This window comes from Chrysochloris asiatica, unplaced genomic scaffold (genome assembly GCF_000296735.1).
Source record: "Chrysochloris asiatica unplaced genomic scaffold, ChrAsi1.0 scaffold00010, whole genome shotgun sequence".
NCBI lineage: Eukaryota > Metazoa > Chordata > Mammalia > Afrosoricida > Chrysochloridae > Chrysochloris > Chrysochloris asiatica.
The window spans coordinates 17,586,293-17,610,133 of NW_006408528.1; the positions used below are offsets into that span (position 1 = coordinate 17,586,293).

General features: G+C 40.2%; 1 protein-coding gene across 2 annotated transcripts in view; it reads right to left on the reverse strand.

The window, feature by feature from the left end:
* Window positions 1-23,841, reverse strand: part of CDK14 (cyclin-dependent kinase 14) — an 819,631-nt gene that overhangs the window by 760,470 nt on the left and 35,320 nt on the right. The window contains exon 2 of one of the 2 annotated variants that reach the window (XM_006834308.1): window positions 6,484-6,505. The exons of the other annotated variant lie outside the window; for it this stretch is intronic. Within the exon in view, the coding sequence (XP_006834371.1) occupies window positions 6,484-6,505 (22 nt within the window). The remainder of the gene's footprint in view (window positions 1-6,483; window positions 6,506-23,841) is intronic. 2 annotated transcript variants of the gene reach the window in all.

A 23,841-nucleotide genomic window follows, 5' to 3' on the forward strand; every position in this document is an offset into this window, starting at 1 on the left:
TGTCAAAAGACCAAACAAATACGTCTTGGAAGAAGAATAACCAGAATGACCATTAGAAGCCAGGATGGTCAGACTTTGTCTCTTATAGTTTGGACATATTGTTAGGAGGGACCAGTCTCTGAAGAAGGGCATCATGCTAAGTAAAGTGGAAGGTCAGTGAAAAAGAGGAAGAGCCCAACGAGATGGCCTGGCACAATGGCAGGAGCAATGGGCTCAATGTTAACAACGATTGTGAGGTTGGCACAGGATGGGGCAGAGGTTTGGTGTGTTGTGCTGTGAGTAACAATCGATTATGACTTCTTTGGGTCGGGATATAGAAGTAACTGGGCAAAGTAGTTCTTGTTAAGAGTCTTTAATAAGGTTGCAGACTAGCTGGGGACAGGTTATCTCAAAATACACAACTTCTTCACTCACATGTGTCTCCAAGGAACACTCAAACTCTTGGGATTTAAAACAGTTGGGTCAGGCATCTCTCCATATGGTCTCTCCATATGGTCTCTCCGGCTTGGTGGTAATCAGGGTAGCTGGCTGTGTTCTATGGTCTCTCAGGCCTTCAAATATGCACAGCCTGAGAGACACAGAGCGCCGGGTGGCAGCTGTATCACCCATAATGACCTAGCCTCAGAGGTCATAACCAGTTTTAAGCAGATGAAGCATCAACTCTACCTCTTGATGCAGAAGTGTCAATGTGAAAATGCAAGAAGAGCATGTGCTGAGGAGATACTTGTGTAACCATCTTTAGAAAATACAATCAGCCACACTCCATTACCCACATATGGGAATTTATCTGTTGGATAAATTCTTGGGACTGGAGTTGTTGGATCAGTTTATGGATTTGTAATTTTGATAAATATTACCAAGTTGCACTCCCATTAGTGATATATGAGAACCTATTCGCCCACATCTTTATCTACATAGTATGTTATCAATCTTTATAATAATTCTTGCCAGTTTAACTGGATGAAAATGGTATCTTAGTATAGTTTCATTTTCTCTTACCCTGAGTGAGGTTGGCCATCTTTTCACATGTTTAGGAGCCACGTGCATTTTTTTTCTTTTTGCCAAGGGAAGTCTCTGTTCATATCCCCTTTCCTATTACTCTCCTGGGTGTTGGTCTTTTCTTATGGTTTGTAACCACTCTTTAGATACTAAATAAATAATTTGCAAGTTGCAAATACCTTTTCTAATTTGTACAAGGGGCCTTTTTGAGATTATAAAAATCCATTAACTTTTAATTCCATTTTCCCACAACTTTTTGAAGCCCCGTCATTTTACAAGTCTTCATTTTCCCTGTACTCTGAATAAACACTGGGCTGCTAATAGCAAGGTTGGCAGCTCAAACCCACCAGGCGCTCCTTGGAAACCATATACAGAAGTGACTGCACAACATTTAACATAAGATCTCAAGTACAGATAGTCACTCATAAAGAAACCAGGCTGGTAACAAAAGAAAAGATGGCTGAGAAAAGAGAGGGATGCGGTGGTAACTCTCACAGCTGGAGCGAACGACTGATCTAGAAAAGCTAGAAATCCAGATTTTAATTTTAAGTCTTCTGTAGGCAACTCAAGGAACTCTGGTGGCACTTGGGTTAAGCACTGGACTACCAACCAGAAGTTTGGCACTTCGAACCCATCAGGCACTCCATAGGAATAAGATGAGGCAGTCTGATTGCATAATGATTTTGTGGTTGTTAAGTGCCATTGAGTCTGTTCCAATTCATAGTGACCCTGTATCGAATTTCCAAGGAGTAGCTAGTGGATTTGAACCATCGGCCTTGTGACTCGCAATCTAATGTTTATTCTACATCAGGACTCCAGAAAGATTTACAGACAGTAAACCCTGTGTAGTGGTCCTACTCTATCCTATAGGGTCCCAATGAGTTGGAGTCAATTCTATGGCCGTGGGTTTTGATGGGAAGGCAACAAATTCTAATCTTAAAACAAACAAACAAACAAAAAACACTCTGTGAGCCTTCAAAAGCAAAATGCCACATCAACCTTTGCTATATAGGAACTAAGGGAAACAATGAAAGAAAGGAAGAATATGGCTGAGAAACTCAGAAGGGAGCCCTTAATGACGTCCTCATTGGTTGTTGTTCTTATGTGCTATCAAGTCAGTTCCTATTCATGTGGCCTATTCATGTTTAGGGTGTCTGAGGAGTGGTTGGTGAATTTGAACTGCCGACCTTGAGGTTCAAACCTACCTTGAGGTTGAGTGCTTATCCTACAGCACCATATCGGGACTCTATTGGTGCTAGTAGCAAAAATCTTAACCAAAACCTCTAGGGGAAAAAAAAAAAAGGACAAAGGAAGGACCCCATTGATGAGGCTAGACTCAAATCATTTAGAGTGGTGAAAATTAATGCAAATTTTCAAATAACTACATAACCTGAAATTAGAAATCCAGACGAGATAAATACTGAGAATTCAGTAATGGACAATACATTGAAAGGGCAAAGGACTACGTTCAAAGCAATGGAAGCCAAAATTAATGTGCTTGAAGATAAATCTCGATGCTAATATGCTACAACAATCAGAAAAAAAGAATGAAAAAAATAAATAAATAAATAAATCCAATGAATGCCTAAGAGTTATGTGGGACACCATGAAAAGGAACAACTTACCAGTGATTAGAATTCCAGAACACGAAGAGACAATAAAAACGGCAGAGAAAACTGTCAGGGTTTTTGGGAGAAAACTTCCCTAACATCATGAGAGACAAGCTAATAAGGTACAAGAAGCTGCACAAATTCCAAACAGGATAGATCCCAAAAGAAAATCAAGACACAGCCCAATCAAACTTTCCAAAACCAAAAGACAAGGAAAGAATCATGAGAGTAGCTTGGGAAAACCGAAGTTACCGGCAAAGGAAAACCAGTAAGACTAAGCTCTGATTTCTTAGAAAAAACCATGCAGATAATAAGGCAAAGGAATAAAAAATTTTAAATTCTGAAAGAAAAAAAATGCCACCCAAGAATCATATATTCAGCAAAGTTGCCCCTCAAATATGATGGTGACGTTAAAGTTAACTTGCCTGACAAACAGAAATTAAAGGAATTTGTAATGATGAGACCAACCTTACAAAAAAATGCCAAAGGATGCCTTTTGGACTGAGAACCAAACAGTAGACAACAACCTGAGATTACCATACATGACAGCACCAACCCAGAGTATAATCCAGATCTACAAGTATTTAAAATACAACAAACCTTGTTGTTGTTGTTAAGCACCCTTGAATCGGTCCCAACTCATAGCGACCTTGAATAAGGTTTCTGAAGAGTGGCTGGTGAGTTTCAACCACCGAATTTGCAGTTCAAACAGACCACGTAGTCAATTGCTTACCCTATAGTATCACACCAAGACTCTAAAAACAAACCCACAAGACTTAAAGTAAGGAACCAGAGATACCAATTTATAATGAAGTCAACTACAAAGCAAAAAGAGGCAATAGTGTAGATACAGAAATTCTATATGGCAAAGAATCAAGTATATTTCAAGATAAAACAGAGTTTTTAAGTACAGAAAAAATGTAGTAAATTACAGGGTAACCTGTAATTTACCCTGAAAATAAATACACCTACACATCACAATTAAAAAAGAGGACAATAAAAAGGATTTAGTAAACATTACACAACAGAAATGAAAATCCACAAATAAAATGAACTCAGCACAGAAAATAATGTGTAACAAAGAAACCAGCAGCACTACACACACACACAAATCACACACACACAGCAAAATGACAGCAATTAATAAATACCTGAGTCCTGGTATGGCGCTGTGGGTTAATGCGCCAGACTGCAAAGCCGTGTGAACTGCAAGGTCAGTGGTTCAAACTCACCAGCTGCTCCTCAGAAACCCTATACAGGGTCACTACGGGTCGGAACTGACTTGACGATGGCACTCAACAACAACAAAAATGATAATTACACTTAAAGTAAATGGAGTAAATGCTCCAATTTACATTAAGATACAGAACAGAATGGATTAAAAAACAACAACAACAACAACAGGATCCTTCAATATTCAATCTAGAAGAAACACACAAAAAGGATGCAGAGAGCCTAAATGTCTATCAACGGAGAAATGGCTACACAAATTTTGGTACATATACACAATGGAATGCTATGCAACAGTGAAGAATGACAACGAATCTATGAAAGATCTCTCATCATGGAAGAACTTAGAGGACATTATGCTTAGAGAAATTAGTTAATCACAAAAAGACACATATTGTTGAGATCAATGTTGTAAAAAGTTAAGAAAAGGTTTTCTCAACAAAAGAAGCAATCTATGATGGCTACTTGGAGGAGGGGACAGAAAAGTTATTCACAGGCTAAAGGATAGACCCATGTTAATGAGGCAGGGCAGGCAATACATAACAAGAGGGAAGTTAGCAGAGGAAAGATGAAGGTAGCCAGAGACACAGGCCACAAAGCAACAGAGAAGTGAATACAGAGTGAGAAGTGAATACAGAGAGAGAAGTGAATACAGAGAGAGAAGTGAATACAGAAAGATAAGTGAATACAGGTAAATACTGGTAATTGATATGGAGTCCTGGTGTGGCACTGTGAGTTAATGCGCCAGACTGCAAAGCCGTTTGAACTGAAAGGTCGGTAGTTCAAGCTCACCAGCTGTTCCTTGGAAACTCTATACAGGGTCACTATGGGTCGGAATCGACTCGACGGCACTTGACAACAACAACAATTGGTAATTGATGGTACATGGAGAGGATTGCAATTGTGTAATGAAGCAAACTACATGATTTTCTGAATGTAAAACTGATGATCTCTTCTGTAAACCTTCACCCAATTCAAAATAAAAAGTTAAAAAACACCCTTTGGAATAGTAATTACACTTTACATACATTCTAAACCAAATGGGCCTTTGGAGATCAGTGCAAGAATCTAATGAACACTCTGGGTTCCACTTCCCAAACTGGTGTCCAAGAATCATTTCTCCAGAGTGTATCACGAGGACTGCTCCTAGCAAGTGTGCCCTGAGAAACAGAGGTAAAGTTTCTTCACTGCAAGAATTCTCAGAGCCCTGACTAGTAAACGTATTGTTGTTGTTGTTAGATACTACTGAGTCAACTCCTAGCAACCACACGTGACACAGGAGAACTCCTGCATAGTGTTCTTTTAAGCTGTAAACTTTGGAGTAAATTTCTCCCATGGCTGGGTGGATTTGAACTACCAACCTTTTGTTTAACAAGGAGCACTTAACCATTGCACCACTAGAGTTCCTTATTAAATATCATCCAGTAAAAAACAAAGGAGTCCTTGTAGTATAGTGGGTTACGAGCTGGGCTGCTAACCGCAAGGTCAGTGGTTTGAATCTACCAGTCACTCTGCAGGAGAAAGATGAGGCTTTCTGCTCCCGTAAGAGTTACAGCCTCAGAAACCCTATGCAGGGTCACCACGAGTCAGAACTGACTGGGTGGTATACAACAATCAACCATCAGAAAGGAACAGATGTAAGGTTTGCAAAACTATTTGAGCTTGGAACACTTTGTAATCTATATGAGATACATTTTGTTTTGTTAAAATATGTACATGAATTATGTGTAGTTATTTTATCAAAGCATACATAAAGTTAATTGGGATACATAGATTTATCTTCCCAGCATTTTGCCCTGAAGCAAGTGATTTAATCATTCGATTTTTCACCTCTAAAACAGAAAAAATGATATGGCATACTTTGCTATAAAGAAATCCAAAATTTAAATATGCTAAGCAATCAATAATTTTTACGGATTATTATCATTATTATTGCCCTTTTATCTGATTTCCATCCTTTCACTCTTTACTATGCGTAGTGGCTACAAATGGAGCTGCGAACCTCAGGGTCAGCAGTTCGAAACTGCAAGCTGTTCCGCAGGAGAAAGATAAGGCTTTCTGCTCCCGTAAAGATTTACAGTCTCAGAAACCCTGTACAGGGTCGCTATAAGTCGGAACCAAGTCCACGACACATAACCACCACCACCACCACCTTGGAGTCCTGGTGTGGCGCTATAGGGTACGCACTGAGCTACTAACCATAGGCCGGAGGTTCAAACTCACCAGCTGATCCTCAAAAACCCTATACAGGGTCGCTATGAGTTGGAACCAACTCAACAGCTCTTAACAGCAACATATTTTGTGGCGCTGTAAGATTGGCACTGGACTGCAAACTACATGATCAGCAGTTCAAATCCACCAGCCACTCCTCAGAAGCCCTATACAGGGTCACTATGAGTTGGAACTAATTTGACGGCAATGAACAACAACATACTGCTAATCATGAGGTCGGTGGTTCAAACCTGCCATTAAGTACATAACATTGATTGCCTACTATAGAAAACATCCCTGGTGTAGCCCTGTAGGATAAACACTGGTAGACAGTTCAAACCTACCAGCTGCTCCTCAAAAAGCCTATACAGGGTCTCTATGAGTCGAAACCGATTCGATGGTACTCAGCAGCAATAATGTATGACAACAGAACAAAAAATTTAGAGTGTTGAGAACTGAATATGTTTGTGAATTTATTGCTGCTACAATAACTTATTGCTGCAACCCACTATGAGTAAAGTTGTCGGTTTGGCTCTTTGTTACTGCTAAATGCCACTGCATTAGTTCCAACTCACAGTGACCCTGTTTAGGGTGTCCAAGGAGCAACTGGTGGGTTTCAACCACTAAGCTTGTGGTTAGAGGTCCAGGTGCTTATCTTCAGTGTCACATCAGGACCCTTTGGCTCTTTACATCAAATGACTAAATTATTTTACCCCAAGAACACAGGCAAATTGTTCTCTAGCTTCCAGCCTCAGCTATCAGAGTATATTAATTAAATATTTAACATCATTGTTAATGGAGTGGTCAGACGTGGAAAGAGCTCAGGTGTGGAAAGTATGGACCTTTGGTGGTGCTGGAGGACAGGCACAGGACTGCTAACCATAAGGTCATCAGTTCAAACCCATCAGCTGCTCCACGGGAGATCTACAGCCCCAAAAATACCCATACATGGTCTCTATGAGTCTGAATCGACTCTATGGCGTGAGTTTTGGCTTGCTTTGGGTTCATACATTTTACAACTCTTCTTAGAAACAAAATTTTGTGACATACTCCCTAAGAATATGTGTTTCCCAACTGGAAGACATGAGACTTAGAAGGGCTTAAAGATGATTATGGAGTCCCTCGGATAAGCACTCGACTTCAAGGTCGGTTTGAACAGCAAGGTTGGCAGTTTAAATTCACCAGCTTCTCCTTGGACACCTATACTGGGTCATTATCTGTTGGAACTAACTCGACGGCACTTAACAACAACAGAGATGACTATGTTCTTTTGGATGATTCTGCATAAAGTATACTTTGCAAAGTCTTTCTATGCTACCATCTCTTTTTATATAGGATAGGAATGGTGCCTTACGTGCAGAATGAGCTTGCTTCATCCAATATTTAATAAATGGAGATCAGTCATGAAATGAAATGCAGATGGGTCTCTTGTGATGCAATTGTGAATAATTGTTATCAGGACTGATTGTGAGGGTTGGAAATGTAAAGGTGGACATTTTATAGCAAGAAGGGGAGTGATTAACTTTTCAGTCTAGGAGCAGAGGGCCCTGGGACCATCAATGGAGAAGAGCAGAGAGCGGGACCCTACCCAGAGAAGCAGTGATGCCTGAGATGGAGGCAGAGACGATGACGTGGAGAGATGGAGCAGCTGGGGACCCTAGACCCAGAGAGGGAGAGGGGCTGTGTGCTGAGGACCAAGGGGCAGGCTTGCAGGGTATACTTTTTGGTTGGTTGATGATGCATAGACGGGATTGAAACTATGGCAATGAAACGGTATATGATAGAATGAATGTAAAACTAATATTCTCCCATGTAAACTACCACTAATTCACAATAAAACATTTATTAAAAAAAAAAAGAAAAAAGGGAGGGATCAGTCAACAAAGTCAAGACAACTCAAATAGTCAAGAAGGTTTTTGTTAAGCAGTTGGTAAGAGCAGATCCAAAAGCGTACTAAATTTAGAACATTATATACTTTTTACTCTAAAAAGTCTGGTGGCTTATACATACAAATAAGCCTAAAATAGCTACTTTTAAAATCATATTTATGCTTGACATGAGCTTATGACTGGATTAATATTGCTTACACTCATCTAAATGTCACTTTGACAAACTAAATGTTTGTCTTGATGACATCTCCCCCTAGGCATATGGCGCTCCTATTAACTCCAGCGTTATCTCTGCAGCCGAAGGAGATGCCTCATTGTTTTCAAACTATTCGTAATTTACAAGGTCTCTCTTTCGTCATGATTTATAATTGCTCATAATCTTAAGGGAAAGATGCTGGTACAGAAGCTATCCAGTGTCTGTGCAGTGTTGGATAATTTGGGTTTTTTTGTTTTGTTTTGTTTTCAAAGAAAAAAAGTGCTCTGTTTAGTGCAAATATATAAACAGTCATGATCCATATTTTAAATGAAAATGTTACCTTTTAAACTGTAACCTACAAAACATGTTAGTCTAAAGTATAATGGGGAACTCAGATAATGTCTGTAGATAAGAAATAATGAAAGACTATAAATTCATAATACTCAACAATTACATGCAACAAGCATTTGCTAAAATTCTATCTTACTTAAGACCTTGTGAAAAGTATTGTGCACATTTCAGTCCTTGAGAAAATTCTATCACCAAATTTGCATGACCAAATCCGCAAGAATCTGAATGCTATAAAACAGACTCGTATAATCCAAGTATCAATCTCCAAACTTAGATTGTCATAACTCACAAATATTCTCTGAAGAATGGGTCATTTATAAAATCAGTAGGGCTCAAATATTCCTACCTGTTCTCCCCACCACTAGTGCCATGAAAATTCAAACAAATCAATTGTTGTTGTTATTAATTGTTGTCAAGTTGATTCCGACCCATAGCAACCCTGTACAGGGTTTCCAAAGAGCAGTTGGAGACCTTGAACAACCGACCTAGTGGTTCAAATGACTTTGCAGTCTGACGTATTAGCCCACAGCGCCATACCAAGACTCCAAAACTGTAAATCTTACAATATAGACACTATTTCACAAGACTAATAAAAGTGATTTAAGAAAATTGCTTAAATCTATACAGCACCACATAAAATGAGGATCTCTAGGATTCGCTTTATAAATTAGCATTTGAATGAGAAAAAAAGTACAATTCTATAGATACATTAAAAATAGTGAAATATAAATACTAATATTGAAAACATCCCGCGGAACAATAAAAAAATAAATCTCTCTTTGTAATTATGTTTAGATTTGTTGTTGTTAAGTGCCGAGTCAGTTCCAACTTGTAACAACCACATATAGTGTTTCCAAGGATGAGCTCGTGAGTTTAAACCACCAACTTTGTGGTGCACACTCACCTTGTGGTCCAGTGCTTTATCCCACAGAGCCACACCAACAGTATATAAAAAAAAACTGTGAAAAAAAAATTATTCCAAAAAATATGAATTCATTTTTTATGAATTAGTGTATCATGTAAAAAAAAAAAAAGTAACCATGTTTTTATGATTATTTGTCATTTTTCCAGAAGTTCAAATCCCAGTCAAATTTTATACACATAATAACCCTAAAATGTTTGTCTTCCTTTAAGAGGACTGACCTCTAGTGACCTTTTATTAGCATCCCTTATTCTTGAGCTTCCCGTATCTTTCTAATTCCAATTAATGAGCAATGTTCATGTCACATCTAAGCATAATCTGTGTTCAAAGGGGCTTTCTACCATAAACCCACTTCCATTTTCCCTCATTCAGTCCCAGGAGCCTTTCAGGGCATCAACTATGTATGCCACTTTGACCTTTGATCTTCGTCATCCACCCCAAGGCAGCTGCTGAATGAGACACAGAAAATTCCCAGTCCATGAGTCTTAATAGATTGTGTTATTAATTATTCTGGAATAGACAGACAGTATGTAATAAAAATAATAAACATGAGATTACGTTTTAAAGTCTTACAATAAATAGTGACCCCTTTTCTAAGATAGTTGACTTCTTTCTGGAAAAGTAAAACCTAAGTTATCTTAGTTATCTAGTGCTGCTGTGTAGTTATCAAGTGAACAGCTCTAACAAATATGAACGTATTTTCTCACAGCTTAGGAGGCTGGAAGTCCGAATTCAGAGCGCCAGCTCTAGGGGAAGGTTTTCTCTCTATTGACTTTGGAGGAAGGCCCTTGTCTCTTCTAAGCTTCTGTCCCTGGACAATCATCACGTGGCTTGGCAATTCTCTTCCCCAATCTCTGATCTGCTCACTTATATCTTAAAAGAGCCTGACTCAGAATACACCCTACTGTCATCCTGCTTCATTAACATAAGAGACAACCCATTCCCAAGGGAGATCATAAACGTAGTCATAGAGATGAGAATTTACAACATTTATGTTGGGGGGCATAATTTGCATTGGGCAAATCTGTTGCACAGGAACTTTTTAAAGTATTGAAGAACAGAGATGTCAGCTTGAGGACTAAGGTGTGCCTGACTCAGGCCATGGTGTTTTCAATAACCTCATATGGATGTGAAAGCTGGACAGTGAATAAGGAAGATCGTAGAAGAACTGATGCCTTTGAGTTGTGGTGTTGGAGGAGAATACTGAAAGTGTCATGGACTGCCAGAAGAACCAATAGATCTGTTTTGGAAGAAGTGCAGACAGAGTGCTCCTTGGAAGCCAGGATGGCTAAGCTTCGTCTCTCATACTTTGGACATATTATTGTCTGGAGGAAACAATCGTTGGAGAAGGATGTCATGCTGGGTAAGGTGGAGGGTCAGAGAAAAAGAGGAAGACCCCTAACGAGATGGACTGGCTAGGTGGCATCACTGATGGACTCAAGTGTGGCAGCGGTAGTGAGGTTGGCCCAGGATCGGACATTGTTTCATTCTGCTGTGCATGGGGTCGCTATGAGTCGGTTCAGACTCGACGGCACCTGACAACAACAACAACAATGTTGGGGGGGCATAATTCAAACATAACAATACTATTTCATTCACTGGAGAAACAACACTTAGCTCATAAATACTGGCTCCCAACACCACTACCTCTCCCTCCACACGCCCCTTGACACCTCAGCACTAGCCATATCCCCTCTTCCAAAATGGACAATCTCCCCAGACTGAAACCAAGTGAAGCACAACATTGGGTCTCAGGTGGACAATTTCCCTTCCTGAGTAGCTCCAGGCAAGATGGCATCAAGAAAGCTAGTGCATTTTACAACATGCTCACCCATTCATGAAACACTTATTGTGACTAATCACCAGGAATAATGTAGATCATCTAGGAAGTTAAACGAGCAGCTTAGAGACATAATGGAAAGCAAGAATCTTTGACTCCAATCTGCTTACAGGACAAGACCAAGGTGTTCTTAACCTCATCAGACAAGCTCCATCTTCCGACAGCACGTGTTAGTAGCCCACTCTGCACTACCCTGAAATAAAATCCCGAGATAGGGTACACACACACAATATAAAGCCTAAACTGCAACATACAGCAGGAGCATTTTTGTCTTTAGGATTTACAAGGCATGAATATTTCAAGATATAAATACTCAGGCATGACTACACTAAATGATTCAACGAAGCAGGAAGAATGCTTGCAACCTCGTTGAATGTATTTTAATTGGATCTAAAAGGAGTCCTAATACGGTATTGTAGGGTAAAGTTAGTATGAACCTCAAGGGTAAAGGTCAGTGGTTCAAACTCATCTGCTCCTCCTTGGAAACTCTATACAGGGTCGGAACCAACCAAATGGCACTTAACAACAACAACAACAACAAAAGAAGTTTTTAAAAGATTATCCTATTTTTAAAATTTCAAGGACTATATTGAAAGAGGGCTAAGACAAGCATGGAACGTCTAACTACAAAGTCAGCAATTCAAAAGCACCACTGCTCCTCAAGAACCCAATACAGAGTCACTATGACTTGAAACTGACTCAATGGCACTTAACAACATATATACATATATATTGATAATCATATTTCCATATGTGTAAACTAATGCAAGCATATGTACAGACAATTCAAACAACACAAAGTACAACCTTGTAAATACACACAGCTGAACTTCTGGAATTTTCAGAATATACTGAAACTGGACAAAGAGAATACTTTGCTGTATATGTTAATTGAAGTTAGGTTTTAGACTCGGGTTATTACAAATGGGAGTCCTAGTGTGGTGCTGTGGGTTGCTCTAGACCGCAAGATCCGTTTGAACCGCAAGGTTGGCGGCTCAAGCTCACCAGCCGCTCCTCAGAAACACTATACAAGTTGCTATGGGTTAGAACTGATTCCTACAGCACTTAACAAAAACAACAAATTATAAATGAGTATTTTACCAACTGAATAACATTCAAAAATGTTCCTGAGTACAGAAAAACCCTCCACTTTCTTAACTGCCCTCTACACCCAATGAACACCAGGGGCACCCTCCCGTCTTCAGGACACCAAAGTTCCCACAAATATTCAAACTGCTTCCCTCAGGGGGGCTTAGACCAATGCATACTATGGTTCCGTAAACATCTTCAGGGAAGTGAAAACCCCAGATACAGTGTTAGACATGGGACAAAATGGTGACAAAAACAGATATGGATCTCATCGTCATAGAGCTTGGTGTCGTTGTTAAGTGCCTTCAAGTCTGTGCCAACTCATAGCAATTCTGTAGAGGGTTTCCAGGATTCCTGGTGTTGCGCTATAGTATAAGCACTGGACTGCAAGGTTGTTTGAACTGTAAGGGTGGCAGTTCAAGGTCACCAGTGGTTGGTGCGTTTGAAGCAGTCTAGTATTTACCCTACACTGCCACATCAGGACACTGCACAGCTCCCAAATAATTTTATCAACACAAAGTCCTGTAAATGCTTGGAAAGAAAACTACAAATTGCTGATTTACAGTGTGGTATGGCATCAGATTTCGAAGCTCATTGTTGTTGTTGTTAGGTGCCTTACGCTCAGTTTTGACTATCAAGCCCTATGTACAACAGCAAGAAACACAGATCAGCCCTGCAACCTCCTCACAATTCTTGCTATGTTTGACCCCACTGCTACAGCTAATGTGTCAACCTACCTACATCTCTGAAGGTCTTTATCTTTGTCACTGACCCTCTATTCAATCAAGCATGTTCTTATCCAGACACAGGAGCACTCCTAATAATAGTCCAAAGTACAGCAAAGCCTCACCATTCTCACGTGTAATGAGCATTCTGACTGTACTTCTTCCAAAACAAAGGTTGGCTCTTCTGGCCAAGCATTCAGTAATTTTCACAAATGCCATAATTCAAATGCATCAATTCTTCTTCAGTCTTCTTTTAATATGCATGTGACACAGTTGAAATTACCCAGATTTTGATCCCGTCAGGCACACTTCAGAGTGATGTTTTTGCTTTTTAAAAGTTTAAAAAAAGATCTTTTGCACCAGATTTGCCCAATATGCTGTTTGATTCCGACTGCTGCTTCCATGGGCATTGTCAATCAAGTACCATGAAACCAGTGTCAAGTTTAGTATTGTCACCATTTATAATGAGGTTTGCTTCTTCTTAGTCAGGTTGTGAGATATTTTTGTTTTCTTTTGTGTTGAGGTATAATTCATACTGAGAAGTCCTGGTATGGTGCTGTAGAATAAGTGCTCAACCATAAGAAGCTCTGGTAGCAAAGCAGATTACAAACTGGTCTGCTAACGGGAAGGTCAGCAGTTCGAATCCACTACTCACTCCTTGGCAGAAAGATGAGGCTTTCTGCTTCCATAAAGATTTACAGCCTCGGAAACCCTATATAGGGTCGCTATGAGTCAAAACCAACCGGATAGCACATAAGCACCACCACCTCAGGGCCACTGCGTCTGAATCTCATTTTAACAAGATTCCAGGTGACGCACATCTGCATTCTCCTTTGAGAAGCATCTACACTGAAGACTCCATAAAGACCTCTAAGACTTTACAACCACTATCCTATCATGGAGCTCTGGTAGCGTAGTAGTTACGAATCAGGCTGCTAACCTTAAGGTCAGCAGTTCGAAACTACCAGCTGTTCCGCGGGAGAAAGATGAGGCTTTCTACTCCTGTAAAGATTTACAGTCTCGGAAACCCTGTGCAGGGTCACTATGAGTTGGAACCGACTCCACGGCACATAACCACCACCATCCTGGCGTGGCGATGTGGGATAATGCACTGGACCATAAGGTTGGTTTGAACCATAAATTCTGTAGTTCAGATTCACCAACCCCTCCCTGGAAACCCTATACAGGGTCCAGTGAGTCAGAACCAACTCAACAGCACTTAACAACAACAAGAGCCTTAAAAAACTAATTAAGGGGTCCTGGAAAAATCAGGTAGCATTATGACACAATGTAGCCCAGCTGGCATCCGCAAAATCAATCTTTAAAAATTTAAACTTCATACCCTCAAAAAGGAAGTGGGTTTAGGGGGAGATGAAGTGTCAATCACAAATAAATAACAGTCCATCTTTGCAGCCGACTTCAATCATGTAAATCTGAGAGCTCTGTAGCGTCCATGGGAAAGAGGACATCCAGGGTGTGTGCCAGATGCTGAGACTCATGCTGACAGCACAGGCTTGCCATGAGACAAGGTAACTTTTATGACTACCACTCAGGAATGCACTCAACTGTTCAGGTGATTTGACACATGCCACACCTGAATTCGTATTTTGGGATATGTTACCCAACAATTCATTTTCCTAACCATGTAAGACTCTCAAGATATGTATTCATTATGGCACAAACGCGGGCCTCTTTTCGTTTTTGTTGTTGTTGCTAAGAGTCGTCGAGTCGGTTCGGACTTATAGCGACCCTGTATAGTGTTTCCAAGGAGTGACTGGTATGTTTGAACCACTGAACTTGCAGCTCAAACTGACCTTGCAGTCCAGTGCTATATCCTGCAGCACCACACCAGGACTCTTTTCTAGGCCACTCTAAATAGAAAATAACTGCTAATACAGTGCAATGCCTTTTCAAGACAGAAGAAAAGTTACAGTACTGATCTGTGCTGATCAATACGGTGGCCACTAGCCACATGTGGCTACTGAACACCTGAAATGTAAGTGTGCAAGAAATACACACTGGGTTTTAAAGACAGTACAAAAAGAAAGTTAAATACCTCATTAATAATGATTGCACCGATTAAATGTTTAAATAATAAAATTTGGGGTAGAATGGGTTACATCAAATATATTAAAGTTAAGACTGACTGTTTCTTTTACTTTTTTTAAAATATGACCTGGTGTGGCACTGTAGGATAAGCAGTAGACTACAGTGTCATCTTGAACCACAAGAGCAGTTCGAACTCACCAGCCACTCCTCAGAAACCCTATACAGGGTCACCATGGGTCAGAACCAACTCTGTGACACTTAACAACAACACTGACAACTATAAATTTTGAATTCCATGTGGCTTGTATTATATTTCTATTGGACAGTGCTGGCCTAAAACTCATTGGATTTATACATACACCAACCTTGAGTTTAAAAACTATTTTTATGGATAGATAAAGCCTAGATCTTTGAGAATAAACACACAAAATGTGTATTTAAGAGGCAGCCAAATATGAAAGAGATGGCAGAAGTGTTCAGCAATAGATCTTTTCACTTTAACATCTGTTGCGTAAGAGCCCTTTCTGAAATGTCTGCCTGGATTTACATCCTAAGGACGGAGAACCATTAAATATTTAATAAATTTAAAGCTGGAGGAGGAACTGATTCATACTGAAGTGGAATGGCACATAGGAAGAGTTCTCTCAGAGTCTTGGAATGTAGAGGAGTTGAAAAGATAAACAAATTCCATTGGCAAAGACCAATAATTTCTCCAGCCTAAGTCATTCAAATAACTAAACTTGCCCATCCCTAAGGAAAAAAACTTCTTTTTATACTTGTAATATGGTTAGGAAAGGCACAGCATGAAAAACAGAGCCAGAGGCTGACCATAGTGATTCACTGTTCTTCCATAGCATAAATAAAATGCACTTTAAAAAAAATTATATAGGAACAAAAATTAGATTCACAAATCATTTTTTCAATAGCAAAACCTCCACAAATACAAGTGTGAAAGAATACTCCCAACAAAAGAAAATAGCTCTGGGTCAGAATCCGTTTGGGAAAGATACTAGGGATATGAAACAAAGTCACTCAATCCTTCTCCAATCTGGGCAGATTCCTCTCATTCCTGCCCTGGGAACAATCCCATCACTTAGGAAATCTGGATCTTTGCCAACATGCTGCTTCTGCAGCCTGCTGGGGGATGGGCGAAGGGGATGAAAATGTCTGGGCAGCTGGCTTTCATCACAAAGACTTCTCTCTTGGAAAGGCTTATAATAACTATCCTGGACATGATATAACACAGTATTTAAGTGGTTAATATTGCAAAATACCTCATTTTTAAGATAAATGCCCAAAGTGCTAGAAGCCTATCACTAAATGATCAGAACCTGATGTACATTTAAATAATATTTTAATGATCTTTAAGTTTCTATATTGGTCTCAACCTCAACATATCTGTATAGAAAAGACATGAACACATTGAGAGCTTAATGCAGGAACCAGATACTTCCTACGTTATCCCATTTCAAAATAACTAACTCAATGGGAGTTCTGGTGTGGCACTGTGAATGAATACACTGGACTGTTAGGTCGGGTCGAACTGCAAGGTTGACGGTTCAATCTCATCAGCTGCTCGTCAGAAATCGTACACAGGGGTAGCTATGAGTCGGAATCAACTTGACGGCACTTAACAACAACTGTTCAAGGGTTTTACATGTTTAAAACTCATATGATCCTAGTACCCATATGAGATCAGTATTGATGACATCCCTCTGTTTGAGATGAAGAAACCAAGGCCCAAAGAGGTTAAGTATCACACAGCCAAGAAGTGTTGGAGCGCAGACATGACCACAGGCTTATGGTGGGCAGCTCAGCACTAGCGCCGTAACTTCTCTCCCAATAAACAAAACTGTCTCTGAACTCAAGGGAATTAAGCAATTTTCTGTTCAGGGTAACAAAGTATTAAATGGGAAGCTGGAACTCAAATCCATTTCTATGGCTCAATTTTAGGCCTTCTCTGAGCAGCTTCCTGTTTTCACCAAACCTCTGTCCCAGTTTGCTAATGCTTCCAGAAGCATCTTCTCCTGTCCTTATTCTCAAGAGGGTGGTTACTAGCATTTGCTTCTTCTTCTTTCCTCTTAGCCAAACTGTCAATGCTCCTGCCATTGAGTTTTTGGCTACTGAGGCATATGAGGAAAACAAACCTGGATTTACATTTTCCACAGCTATGTAAAATTAAGTACGCCTGTCTGTAAATCTGTCAGGGAACGTGGAAAATAAGATGCTTCCATTTGAATGGTGATTTTTTTTTTCCCCCCCTTTCATACTGCTTGTCATGAATGTTACAATATTCAGGAAATAGCCTTCATTTTGAAATCAACATTACCAGTGCTACCAGGTCACACAAGGAGCTCTGGTAGCATAGTGATTACAAATCAGGCTGCAAACCGCAAGGTCAGCAGTTCGAAACTACCAGCTGTTATGCGGGAGAAAGAAGAGGCTTTCTGCTCACGTAAAGATTTACAGCCTCGGACACTGTACAGGGTCGCTATGAGTCAGAACCGACTCCACGGCCCATAACCAACCAACCAACCAACCAGGTCACACACTTCCCTGAATCCTTATTTTCTCAGGTGAAGCAGAGTAGGTACAGGTGGTGGGTAGGACTTTTAATAAATAACTGACTGTAAGCCATTCACTGTTCCAGATGCAGTTCTGCTCTGAGAACAGAAAACTGTGGCCTGAGGCTCAGCACTCCCCTGAGCAGCAATCTCATCTACAAATCAGAGACGAAACTATTTGCCCACTACTGTACAGGGATGTTGCAACAATTCACTGATACAGCACGTGAATGTGTTTTGTAAACTCTGAGGCCCTACAAAAGCTGTTCCGGGTGTGCAATCATAGGACTGACTAATATTAGCATGAGAAGAGGCTTCAGGACCTCTGACACTGGCCAAGAGAGAGTAGTCTGTCCCTCAAATCCCACATGCCCAGTAACTCAGCTTTCCAAGTAGACTTTTAGGTTAGGAGCTTTGCTTTTAAAAAGCAGCAAGGAGAAACACTAAGCACAACTTTAAATGAAAAGTTTGGGAAGGCACTGTCACAATCACAACTCCCAACCTAATCAAGACACTCAAGGGGAGCTTCACTATACTTTCTGATCAAGTTCAAGATGGTGGAAGCACTGCCTTAAAGTCACTTAAAACCCAACTGATATGCATCGTGCACAGGTGGTCTACTTTCTTTTAATAATCAGGGGATAAAAATAAAGAAACATTATCCTATGAAATGTTCAGAATGCTTCAGATGTTCTTTTCCAGATGTGTTTTTTCCTTCCTTGTTCCACACTAACCATGCCAGTACCCCAGGCTGCTGTGGAAACCTCTGGATATTGTACCAAAGAGACGCACATGTGGCAATTCACCTTTTAAAGAGAAGAGCAAAGTAACTGCAGACCTTTACATTCAACTACTGAAACAGCACCCAGCTCCTAAAATAACAGATGTCTCATTACTGGTATCCGTGTGGTCATACTATGCCCTAGAAGGGCAGAGCCACCTTTTCAATCCATGACAGAAGTCCTTTTAAGCCATTTACATCATGTACTGTGCAGTTCCAAACCTACCATTTGCCTTGGTTAGTGTCTGTGTATGTGTGTGGGGGGGTGGTGGTGGGGATGCATGATCAAAAACTCTAAAAAGAAAGTAAAGAAAGATGACAAAATTTTTTAAATAAACAAAAATGTTTTAAATGATATTACAAGGACCCCATTAAACTGATAAATAGCCTACGACTACATTAATAATGGAATCATGAATATTCATTACATAAAAGTCATAAATAGAATGAAGGTAATCAGAGAATGTAGACAGGGCAAAAACTCAGAACGCTTTAAACACACACAGTCCCAGACAATACTATTTAACTCAGGGTCCCTGGGTGGAAACTACGATCTAAGATAAGATAGAGCAGTAAAGAAGGAATTTCCTTAGACAAGGGTAAATAAATAAACAGTTTAAACTACTCAGAATGACAGGAAGGACTTTCAGTAAAAACACAATCAGGGTACTCTTTGCTTAGGATGTTTAGAATAAAAATAATAAATCTCCCAAATGACTAATGAGGTTAGTAGGTATCACTCCACCTTCCCACATCCCCAATCATCCTTTGTTGTTGTTGTTAAGCTCTTAGCAACACTGTATAGGGTTTCCAAGAAGTGGCTGGTGAGTTTGTGGTTCAAATCAATCTTAGGGTTCAGTGCATTAATCCACAGCACCATACCAGGACCCAAACACACTGATGTGCAAACTTAAATTTTGATTTTTTACATATCTTAGCAACTAGGAAGAAAAAATAAAGTTTACAAATACAATGACTTCAGATCGTTTTGAGATTATTGTTCGGTTTTCCCCAAAATAAAAGATGGGACTTCTGGAAAACATTATCACACTGGATCAGTTTTTCCCAATATTAGTTTCAAGATAAGTACAGAAAACCCAAAAACTTCAAGCTGATGATATACATGTTCACTCAGCACAAACACCACCATACAGGTTTGTCAATCCTTTTATGTTTTGTTTTACTTTTAATGCACAAATTCTAAAATGCTGTTTCCAAACAGACTGCTGTTGTTAGGGGCCATGACTCAGTGAGCCCGTGTTCAACAGAACGAAACACTGCCTGATCCTGTGCCATCCTCACAAGTGTTGCTATGTTTAAGCCCATCATCCTTGCAGCCAACTGAATGGCACCCAATTCTTGCTTGGTCTTTCTTATTCATTGTACAGCTTTCACATACAGAGATTGTTGTTAGGTGCTACTGAGGCAGTGTGGACTCATAGCAGCTCAATGAATTTAACACTGCTCAGTTCTGTACCATCCTCACAATTGTTATGTTTAGCATGCATGCATAAGAGGAAACGGAAAATACCGTGGTCTTATCTAGTGCTGCTATAACAGAAATATCACAAGGAGATGGCTTTCACAAACAAAGTTATTTTCTCACAATTTAGGAGACTAGAAGTCTGAATTAAATCTACTGGCTGCAAGGGAATGCTTTGTCAGTCAGCTCTTCTGTGCTTCTGCTCATGGGCAATCTTCTTATGATATGGAATTGAGTTTATCCCAACCATCTTGCTACCTTGTCCACAGCTTGTTGTGATCCACACAATCGAAAGCCTTTGTGTAGTCAATAAAGCACAGGTAAACATCTTTCTGGTATTCTCTGCTTTCAGCCAAGATCCATCGGACATCAGCAATGATATCCCTCATTCCACAGCCTGTTCAGAATCCAACTTGAACCTCTGAAAGTTCTCTGTCAACATATGCTTGTAGCCATTTCTCTATTACCTTTAGTAAAACTTTACTTGCATGGGATATCAAGCTATGGACAACATTGTGAAGTATGAGTATTCTGGAACACTTAGTTGTGCTCATGAGGAATCTGTACATGGATCAAGAGGCAGTTGTTCGAACAGAACATGGGAGCACTGAATGGTTTAAAATTAAGAAAGGTGTGCAACAGGGTTGTATTCTTTCACCATACTTATTCAATCTGTATGCTTAGCAAATAATCCGAGAAGCTGGGTTATAGAAGAAAAATGTGGCATCAGGATTGAAGGAAGACTCATTAACAACCTGTGATATGCAGATGATATAATCTTGCTTGCTGAAAGTGAAGAGGACTTAAAGTATTTACCAATGAAGATCGAAGATCACAGCCTTCGGTATGGATTGAATCTCAACGCAAAGAAAACAAAAGTCCTCAACACTGTACCAATAAACAACATTCTTATCAACGGAGAAAAGACTGAAGTTGTCAAGGACTTCATTCTTCTTGAATCAACTATCAGCACTCATGGAAGCAGCAGTCAAGAAATCAGACGACGTATTTCATTAGGCAAATCTGCTGCACAAGACCTTTTTAAAGTGTTGAAGAGCAAAGATGTCAGTTTGAGGACTAAGGTGTGCCTGGCCGGAGCTATAGTATTTTTAATAATCTCATATGCATGCGAAAGCTGGACAGTAAATAAGGAAGATCATAGAAGAACTGATGCTTTTGAGTTACAATGTTGGCGGAGAATATTGAAAGTGCTATGGGCTGCCAAAAGGACAAAAACAGATCTGTGTTGGAAGAAGTACAGCCAGAACACTCCTTGGAGGCCAGGATGGCCAAACTTCGTCTCTCATACTTCAGACATACTGAAAAGAGGGACCAGTCGCTGGAGAAGGATACCATGTTTGGTAAGGTGGAGGGCCAGAGAAGAAGAGGAAAACCCCCAGCAAGATGGGATGGCAAAGTGGCACCATCAATGGGCTCAAGTGTGGCAACAATTGTGAGGCTGGCCCAGGACCTGGCAGTGTTTCGTTCTGCTGTGCATAGGGTTGCTGTGAGTAGGTACCAACTCATGGACCTAATAACAACATCTTGCTAGCTTGAGGGTTGTTTTTATTCTTTTTTGGATCTTAAAAGAGATCAACCAACTGGAAAATTCTGTCTCATTAACATAACAAAGGCATCCCATTCCCAAATGGGATTATAACCTCAGGGATAGAAATTCTTCCAATTGACAACATATATTAACCCTATATAGGGTTGCTATGGGTCAGAACCCACTCAACAGCACTTCAGAACAACAACAATGCATTAATTGAGTCCTGGTGTGGCACCCTAGGTTAATGTGCTGGAGTGCAAAGTGGTTTGATCTACAAGGTTAGCGGTTCAAGCTCACCAGGCACTCCTCGCAAACCCAATACAGGGTAGCTATGAGTCTGAACCAACCTGAAGGTACTTAACAACAACAATTCAATCCATAATACATGGCTTGGGTCAAGCACACCTTATTTCTCAAGCTGTATTACTAACTGTTCAAAATGATTCACCTATACTTTTAAATTCAATAACAAAGAATCCTTATGGCAAATGGCACAGGATGAATAAAACTAGAGAAAGTACCAACTCTTAGTAGGAAATCAATTGGTTTGCAGCACCTTCATTTTATACTTTGTTTCTCAATTAGTCACATAGCTACAGGCTACCCTAATACACTCTTAGCAATAATTTGCAATTTAAAATCACACAATTCCACAGTAAATGCAAGGGCATTTCAAGGTTACTTTTCCAAAAGCCAGCCATCCATCAAGTCCTTCCAGTAGCTGCTTCAGGGCACTGCATGGGTCTTTACTGCCCAGAACCTCAGTTTTCCCACCTGCAAAATTAAATGGTAATGCCTGAATTGCCAGTTATTGGGAAGACTTTTTAAAATGTACATTAAAAGATAATACTTGGTGACAGCATCCAGTTCCTTGAGAGTCTTAAAACTGAGGTCCCTAGTTCCTGAAATAAATGACAGTTCAGCTAGTTCTCATCCCCATCAACAAACAATTGGTGAGTTCGTATATCATGCTTTAAAACAGAGAGAAAAAAAATAAATAAAATAAGAAGAGAGAAGAAAATTAGTCTTATGTCTAAAATATGAAATGAAACTCACCAAAATGCCCAGAGTGTTGTATGTATACTCTTTCATTTATTCAGCACCTACTGGGAGTCCTGGTGTGCCACTGTGGGATAAGCCTGGACCACAGGTCAGTGGTTCAACTCACCAACTTCTCCTTGGAAACCCTATACGGGGTCACTAGGATTCGGCACACAAGAACAATAACCACAGATTTTGCAATTAGTAGTCCAGTGCTTATCCTGTAGTACCACACAAGACAAAAATACTGCTTTCTGTCCTCAGGAACTTTACACACTTGTAGGAGACCTGGTGTGGTACTACAGGATAAGCACGTGACTACTAATCATGAAGTTGCTGGCTCAAATCCACCAGAGCTCCTTGGAAACCCTGTATAGAGTCACTATGAGTCAGAACCGACTGGACAGCAGTTAACAACCACAGTGAGCTCTGGCGTGGTGCTGTAAGATAAGCACTAGACTACTAACCACAAGGTCAGCGGTTCAAGCCTACCAGTTGGTCCTTGGAAACCCTATGAATGGTCACGATGAGTCAGAACCAACTCGATAGCACTTAACATTAACAACAAGAGGGGAAATAAAAGGTAATTTTTCAGATGTAAATATTGGCTCACACAACTGGTCCCAGGATTTTGACAATGAATGCCTACAAGGAGAGCATCCTAATAAGGAGAATCCCACAATTCCTCAACACACGGACACCGGAACTGTGGAGTGGGAACATAGAGGCTTCCCCTGCCAAGACAATGACCATGTTCTGAAATAAATGTCTGTAAGCAAGAACGACAGCCAAGCAGACGTCACCAGGAGAACCTACCTAGAGTGCACAGTGTTCTCCTATGAGAAAGCACAGGAACTTTCTGCCCACTCTGCATGAGGAGTTAGCATCATGCATCTGGAAATCCCTAGCACAAAGGACTCCAGGTGTGGCGCTGTAGAATCAGTACTGAATTACAGACCACAAGGTCAACAGTCCAAACCCACCAGCTACTCCCTGGAAAACTGTACAAGGTCACTGTCAGTTAGAACTGAATTGCCAGTACTTAATAACAACATATGCCCTGTTTTCTTCTAAAGTAATGTTGAAGAGATAAAACAAAGTCAGAGCTATTGACTATCTTTTAGGATGCAAAATATCTCACCCCTGGAAAACTAACTAGCAAGCTAATTCCACCACTGGACAATCTTTTCTTCCAGATCAGTCAAAACATGGTTGTGGCAAAGACTATGAAAAGAAAAAAGGGCAGAATGATAGTGGTGGGAAGAAAGCTACGTTTCTTCAGTTTCCTCATCTTTAAAATGAGGGACTT